The sequence below is a fragment of the Scomber scombrus genome, chromosome 2 (genome assembly GCF_963691925.1).
Source record: "Scomber scombrus chromosome 2, fScoSco1.1, whole genome shotgun sequence".
NCBI classification, from domain to species: domain Eukaryota; kingdom Metazoa; phylum Chordata; class Actinopteri; order Scombriformes; family Scombridae; genus Scomber; species Scomber scombrus.
This window is the reverse complement of record NC_084971.1, coordinates 24,190,901-24,199,166: the sequence shown is the minus strand read 5'-3', so window position 1 is coordinate 24,199,166 and position 8,266 is coordinate 24,190,901. Positions and strand designations below refer to the sequence as shown.

General features: G+C 41.6%; 1 protein-coding gene across 3 annotated transcripts; it reads right to left on the bottom strand.

Moving 5' to 3' along the window:
* Positions 1-753: 753 nt before the first annotated feature.
* pou4f2 (POU class 4 homeobox 2) lies at positions 754-2,209 on the bottom strand. Of its 3 annotated transcripts, none has more exons than XM_062434781.1 (3): positions 2,127-2,209; positions 1,990-2,036; positions 754-1,712 (listed from the first exon to the last, which is right to left on the bottom strand). In XM_062434781.1, exons 1-3 carry the CDS (start codon positions 2,207-2,209, stop codon positions 754-756), a joined length of 1,089 nt encoding a protein of 362 aa, XP_062290765.1. The 3 variants fall into 3 exon arrangements, with proteins under 3 accessions (XP_062290765.1, XP_062290757.1, XP_062290748.1); XM_062434773.1 differs by having other exon boundaries at positions 1,990-2,048; positions 2,136-2,209; XM_062434764.1 differs by having other exon boundaries at positions 754-1,683; positions 1,994-2,209.
* Between the last annotated feature and the right edge of the window lie 6,057 nt (positions 2,210-8,266).

Here is an 8,266-nt window from a genome sequence, read left to right as displayed (position 1 = left end):
AAACCCCGGGCATCTTTAAAATAGATCCCTGATATCTTCGACTTAGATCACACATAGTAAACAAAATAAGTGGAATTAATTACACATTTAGACACAAAATGAAGTGTGTGACAAGTAAATTATTAATATACAAGGAGGGTTATTTGGCAGTAATCTAATATAGCTTTCAAGACCAAGTAGTGTGTTGTCCTCTTAATCCCCTCATGGACCCTGAATAAATGTCAGACTGCATCGTCATGAACTCGGAGGGGGAAAATGTAGCTTATCCTATAAGCCAAATACACCAATAAGTCACCAAACCAAGTGCTTTGAGTTCAACTAGCCCCGTTTGTTTGTAAATAACAACGCTATTTTTCAACGGGGTATTTCTGCTCGAGGTCTAACGCAAACTATAGTCCTCATGTGAAATTAATCATAAGTAAAAATGAAAGCATAGAGTCCTGTAAGTCAGACTGCGTTGACATTAAAAAGGTGAAGCATAGTAAGTGTGGAAACAGTGGTCTTACTTGCTCTGTCAAACGATGCTTTTCTTTACTTGACTCCACATCTCCCTCTCAGCGAGTAAAAGACTTGACAAGTGTCGGGGGGGTGGAGAGGGGGATTTTCGACTTTTTCAGTAATTTTTCAATTTTAGGAATTTTTCGAAGTTCAAAGCACAAAGTCATCGATGATTGAAAAAAAGCTGTGAAATAGGAAATATGATACAAATCGTCTCTTAAGCAGTTCCAAGTCTTTTTCGTGGGTGGTGTTTTTTTAGACGCATGCAGAGTATTTCATTCGTTTCTGTTTCTGTCGCTGGTTGCAAAACCAGACCCGCACCACGTTCTTTTTGAGGTCCAGCTTTTCTGCGATTGCTGCGATTTTCTCCGAGGAGGGACGTGGCTGAATGGCAAAATAGGCCTCCAGTGATCTCTTCTCCGGCGCGGCTATCGACGTGCGCTTCCTCTTTTTCTCCGCGCCGTTGAACAACTCGGGTTTATTAAGTTTCTCCCTGTGTGATTTCTCGGCTTCTTCTAGCCACGCTTGCAGAATGGGCTTCAAAGCAATCATGTTGTTGTGAGAGAGCGTGAGGGACTCGAATCGGCAGATGGTGCTTTGGCTGAGGGAGCCCACCCCAGGAATCTTCAGGCTGGCTAAAGCTGACCCTACATCCGCCTGGGTAACCCCGAGTTTGATCCGTCTCTGCTTAAACCTCTCCGCGAAGGCTTCCAAGTCCCTTGGATCGGCGTCCACGTCGTTCATGCCCATGTGCGGTGGTAGCCCGTGGGCATGAGCCATGTTGATGGCTGCCTGGTGCATGTGGTTCATGCCCGCCATGTGGGCAGGGTGCGTAGCCGTGGAAACCACCGAGCCATCCGGCCCTGCCATGGCTCCTAGTGCCAGTCCCGGCGTGATGTGGTCCAGCAGGTCCCCCTCCAGTGCCTGGTGGGGCTGGTGGTGGTGGTGATGGTGGTGGTGATGGTGGTGGCCAGACAAGGCGGACGGATGAGAAATAGGCACCGAGGAGGAGGAGGAAGACGAGGTGCAGGGGAGAGTGTTCATGGTGTGGTAGGTTGCGTCCGGCTTGTAGGGACTGTGATGTGGAGGGTGGTGGTGGCTCTTGGTCTGCGAGACTATATCCACCGCCGCTAGAGCTTCAGCCCGGGCCAACAAACTCTCATCCAAGCCTCCGAATATATTGCTCTGCAATTGCAAATAGAATGCACACATAGCTGTCAGCAGGGAATTCTCCCTCCACTCCTCGGTTTAAAACATTTCCAGAATGTGAAAAAAAAGAAATCATAAAAAAGGAGCACACAAAACAAGACACATGCAACATCCCAGGTCATAAAAATTAATACGAAAGGCAAAGCCGACTGAATACATAAGTTGAGCAGAGGAAAAAAAATATGGAGGTGTTGGGTGATTTGCTGTGCAGACATGAAAAAAACATCAAGCAAAAAAGTGGGCTGTCAAAATGTGCCTTTAAGCAGTGATTATGCAGAATACGTACCGGTGGGGTTGGGAGACAGGCTCGCCGCATCGCCTCCGAGCTGCCGCCGCTGCTGCTGCTGATGATGGTGTTGCTGTGTCGGGAGGACGAGCAGGATGAAGGTGCATTGGAAGTCAAAGTGGAGGATGAGGAGGAATGCAACGAATACTTCGGTTCGGGCAAGCTGGTGTGGGCCATAGCAAAATGCTGCTTGCTGTTCAGAGACATCATCATCATATTTGCGGGCGTCCAAGCCTCAGCAAGTTCCTTTTAATAAGTTAAGACTCCGCCTCCTCGGTCGGGAGTTGAAGCCCAATTGCTTCGCAGGAACCTCAAGTCAGTGTCGAATAAAGTGTAGGCTGAAGACGGTCCAACACTGAAGTTATCACATCTATTTATTATTACTAGCGGTGGTATGGAGGTGTCTCGTCTCTTTTGCAAATGAGATATCGCAGGCACCAACACGCCATGCAACTGAGCTCAGCCGATACCTTTTTCCTTTGTGGACCTGTGGCGCGATTGTTAAAAAAAAATATTTTTTTTTCTCCTTCAACTCTGCCCAACTTGTGTTATTTAAATATAATTTTTGCCTTGGATTTTTTTTTTTTTTTTTTGGCAGAACTCCTCACAGACGATGCCAGAAAAAATATAAAAAAAAGTTTCTTCCCGTCTTTTAGGATTTCCAAAATACTTCGAGTTTAAAAGTGTTGTCGCTTTCGTTGACCTGCTTTGGTTTTTTTGTCAAAAGTTTCCGTCTTGAAATGACCGTACGTGAGAAGTGATGGTGGTGACAGTCTCTGTACTGTACCTCTTCGACTACGTTGAATGCTGCGGGGACCCGAACTGCCTCTGCTCTGAGGCGAAGGGCAGACTGAGTCTCTCTCCGCCTCTCTCTCTCTCTCTCCCTCCCTCTCTCTCTCTCTCTTACACACACACACACACCCTCTTTCTCTCTCTCTCTCTCTCTCTCTCTCTACAGCTCTCTCAGTCTCTCTCCCTTTCACATACACACACTCTTTCCAGCTGTACCTGAAAAACCCTTTCATGATTTATTATTCTTCATTAGCCACCACCACCACCACCGCCGCCGCCGCTGGGGAATCTGCGCATGGGCAGTCTGCGACAAGGAATTTATTTCAAATGACTCTACTCCTCACCACTAACACCACCTCGTTACCTCTATTAGGTCTTCCGAAGTTCACAGGCTTTTTGAATTCCGATTTATCGCACCTGAAAATAATTTTATTGCTGAGTTTTGTAAACAGATTTGAAGTCATGCCAGATAGACAAAGCGCGTCCCAGAAGGAGCAGAAATATTAAAACCATGGACAGCTCCACTCCACCCGCTTTGACAAAAGAAATCAAAGTTATTATCGTAAAGTTAGATTTTTATTACAACTCAAGTGAACATAGTAAATAAGAAATGTTATCTAAAAGGACTGCCAGCTGGTCAGATTATATCTATAACAAAATTTAGGATTTTTCTTTTTTTCATATATTGTCACTTGCTATTTTTTCTACATTTTTGCTACAAATATTTTCTTAATATTGGGGGGCTGGGGGAACTTTTGGAAAATGCCGGACAAAAAATTATAAAATGTTGTGAGTAAATCATAACTTATATTGTATTATTTTCTATTGTCTTATGAATTGTGTTTTGCGCGCAAAAATGCCATCAGTTGCTTCATGATTTTTTTTCTTCAAAAAGTGGATTCTCAAGATAATTAGCAGTATTTAATTGCAAATCTATATGCTTGTCATAGCAGGCTATTATCTTATATCTCTTCTAATTAAGCCACATCATCGATAACATCATTAAAAGGTTTAATCACATTGTAATTAACACGTATCTCATTTGTTTAATATGGTCACGGCTGTGGGATGATATAATTGTTATGGTGGAGATAAGCAGTCCGAGGTGTAAAACTATTCTTATAGAAAACAATGCCTTTTCCTGCATGGCTCTATTTCTTCTTAACACCCCCCCCCTCTCTATCCACACACACACACACACACACACACACACACACACACACACACACACACACGGAAATGTGACACATCTTGTAGCAGGTGTGAAGCAGTGATCAGTGTGTTTGACAGGGTGGAATTATCCCCCAATCTCCTTAAATGTATTAATATGTAATGTTGGGGATTCTACTTTAAATCCCACCGTTTCACTCGAAGTTATTAAGTCTTATCCTAATTATAGGCAACATATCGCTGCCCTGGTACGTGGCCACATCCTGTGCACCGCTCCAATAAAAGTCTGTAAGCATTTTTACCGAGGCTACAGATGTTCCAGCGTTTACGCGCCATAGACGCGCTCTCTACAGTACGGAGGGTCTTTGCTTTGTGAGCGACATGTCAGCTCCCGTTTTTTTGTTTTTTTTGTTTTGTTTTTTTGATGCACATAGACATTTAATATGTCCCCACAGCTGCGAAAAAGCCTGTTGGTGTTGCTGCACAGCGGTTTTTACATTGCAGGAGAGCCATCCATCTGCAAAAAACATAAAAAATGTGTTGCCTCCCCAGCGGGACAACAGGCGCTGCTGAAGCCACCTCCAGACACCAGGAGACAGAGATCAGGCTCAGGAGACATCAAGGAGCAATCAGTGTCTGCTCACATATACCGACAGACTGATTTATGATGAAACTTTAAAGAAATCATTTATATTTCACCACCTCTAAATCGGTGTATGAAATTTTCATCCACAATGAAACACACAAAAAAGTATATCTTAAGTCAAATAAATCAGCCCGGGCTGCTCCCAAGCAATTTACTTTGAAGTACATTTTCAACACTTCATGAGTGTGTTCACTTACCTTAGGCTTTTACTTCCTATGCCAACAGCTTTCTTGCGTTTGAGGGAGGACAGTATGTCAGACTGTTTAACAGAATTACCTTTGAAGGACCTGCCATGGCAAACAGAAACACAATTAAGGGGCTTCAGTAGGTATCAGAAACCACTTTGTGTCTTATATAGTAATAGTTCTGAATAGTAGGCCAAATAATATAATTTTTAATGTGTTTTCTTTAGGTGTGTACAAGCCAGAATTGCACATTATATGCAAATGTATCATTTTATCCTAAATAATTTATTAGAAAAATGTCATTAATGTAACTCATAATAAGACTCTATTGAGAAAAGCCAAATACACTGATGATGATGATGATGGTATTTCAGCATAATACTACTATATAGCACTATTTTAAATAATTAAACATATGAGAAGGTCTCCAAATGAGAAATATCTTACACCCTTGAGATTGGCCTGCATTTGTTGTGTCATTTTTATAAAAAATGTACTGTATAATTTGCTAAATGCCCTTCCAGTTTCTAAGTATGTTGTGCCTCAATTGGTGTCATCACACGGTACAGTAATTGGAGAGAATGTTGCTATCATTAAAAGACTTGTCTCAACGCTGCAAGGTGCAGGCATACCTTGCTTTTAAAAACATAAACCCTCGGTGGAATTCCGCAAAAAGAGAGAAAAAAGAAAATGTCTCTCACTTCAAGGCGCTTTACTACATATAAATAAATCTGCACTGTCTAAAAATAAAAGTAAAGCCAAAGTAAAATAGAGAGAGCACATGCAGCAAGGCTTGATATAACTCAGGTGACTTGTTTGCTTTTTTTCCTCCTCACACTCTTACTTACATCCAAATCAAGGAGTGCTGCAGAGGTGTCTGTGTGCTTTACACAAAGACATACTCTTCTCAGTCTCCCTCAGGAGCTCTCCACGTTAACAATCCCAATTACACCGAGACCACCAGAGACAGCTGTTTTTATTACAGAACCGCTCCTTTGTGCCGCCAACAAGGTATCTCCGCTCCTACACTGAACACAGAGATAAAGCTACACTGAGAGGCAGAGGAGAGGGAGAGAAGAGTAGAGTGAAGTGGATGAAGTCTCTTGGCTGCTCGCAGTGGTGATGCCTTTATTCACAGCCCCCCCCCTCCCTTTTCTGATCTCGTGGAGCTCTTTACATGTCGGAGCAGAAGGTCAATGTTTGTTGGGAGAGGGTCTACAAAGAGATCAGGATCTAACTCAAGGCAAGAGCATATCACACAAAGAAGGGGGTGTTTCAGCCACTAACAGCGCTGCTTTATTTATTCATCTGCTTTACCTGGGAAATGTGACAGGTTCCACAAGGAACATTCTGGCTTTAATGTGTTGTTTAAATGCATACAACAAGCCTTCAGGATTTACTAAATGTCACACATTGTACTGTAGCTCTCAGAGGGAACAAGTAGCTCACCACTTGAGATAATGAAAGGGGTTTCAAAAACTGCACTTGAATTGCAGTTCAAGCGGTATACAAACTCTGTGATGGTTTTCTATTTGATCTCTATGCTAAATAAAAGCATCAACAGTTCTCAGGATATTCTAATGACTTTTCATGGGTTGATACAAAACTGCTAATTTGTCTGTAGCACTTTATTAGAGCCACCTTTCCTGAAATAGTTCATAAGACCTGAAATGTTTGTGCATCTTGGCTTAAGGCAGATTATAATGAACACTTAATGATGACATAAAGACAATCAGGCCTTCTGATAAAAGAACAATTAATTTTAATTAATAACATCTGTGATATTCTATGTTGCAGTTTATAACTAGGTCAAGTTCATAACTAGAAAAGGCTAAGAATGTGCAAAATTCAAACAACATAAGTCGTTCCCACTTTTGTCACAATTTTCAGGCATAACATCGCTTACGCAACAGGAATCACAACATTCATAAAAGTTTAATATTAGTCTCTTTATGTGACATGATCTCAGCCCAGTGTTAGAAATATGATGCTTATATCGGACGATGCCAACATTCAGCACCAATACAGAAATGAGCTTGTCATTTATGAAGCTTAGTGGAAAGTGTTGGTGTGAAGGCCATGGTGGTGTGGATGGGTATGTAGTGCATCCAACTTGTCAACAATAAGTGGTCACTTTAAAAAAACAAACATAATCTGTCCTAATGTTTAAGCAGCATTTTTTTTTTTTTTTTTACACAAAACCAACCACCTCATAAACTTATATTCCAAACATGCTAGCAAACTATTGCCTATTTACACATCCAACAGACATTGCGCAAGAATTCATTTGGGGTCACTGACATGTTAAGTCTAATATTCACTCCCCTTTTAGCTCTGTTTTGGTCTCCACCAACTCATAAGTAAAATATCTGGATGTGTAGCTGCTAAATGCTCCACTATGATGTAAACCTTTTCTGCCTGCTCTGTGGTGCTATGTAGGTAGCATACGGTGGCATTATTGTTGAAAAAGCTTCCTCCTGGTGTTGGAAATGATGCTGATGAGCACAGAGTGAGAGTAAATAATAGCAGGTTGCACCACAACAATGAGCTGAAAGACGTTAAAATGATCTGTGGTGCTGAGGTGAAATGCAGATTTGGGTTTGTCACTGCAAGTGACCACTTTCACTTAATCCATTGTTAATATGAAAACATTGACTAGTATCTTTTATGATGTGCTTTAGTTTCCTGACCATAAGCATCGTGTATTTGCCATACCCACTATCTTTCCCTTACCTTAACCATACTACAATGGCCATGCATAGATATTGTAAAGAAATAATTTATAAAACATTTACATTAAATTATTTTTTAGAATAGTCTCATAATTCTGTGTTTTGTAGAGTCCCCCAGTGCTTAATCTCAATCTTCCAGGATGATTGAGTTTAACTTCATAATAATAATAATAATGATAATAATAATTTAATCATTTCTGCATATCATCATGGCCAATATCATCACTAATGTGGACTTTTACAGTAACCAACAGCAAAGCCAGCTAACCTGGTCAAGTAGTGAAGCCAACCTCAGGCCTTAACTGATTAGAGGCCATGAGAGTAAGGTGTGCCATGAGGTCAGGAAAACAAATAACATCACCACCAGTTTCTCTACTACGCACCAGGTACCAACCTTTAAGGGGGGAGGCATTAGATTCTGGCCCAGCCTATAGGCTGCAGGGCAGCAGATGATAAGGTCAAGCCTCATAATGATGTCACATACCTTTAGGTACTTCAGATCAATATCAAGAGAGACACGTTATACCTGACAGCCAGTCAAATAAACCCTGCCTGGCAAAGGGAAAAAACGCTTTGAGATTGTCTCTTCTGATAAAATGAGATCCCTCTCTCTCTCTCTCTCTCTCTCTCTCTCTCTCTCTCTCTCTCTCTCTCTCTCTCTCTCTCTCTCTCTCTCTCTCTCTTCCTCACTATGCTTTTGGCAAGGATCATATTGGTGGAAGCCTTTGTGATATTTTAAACAATATGG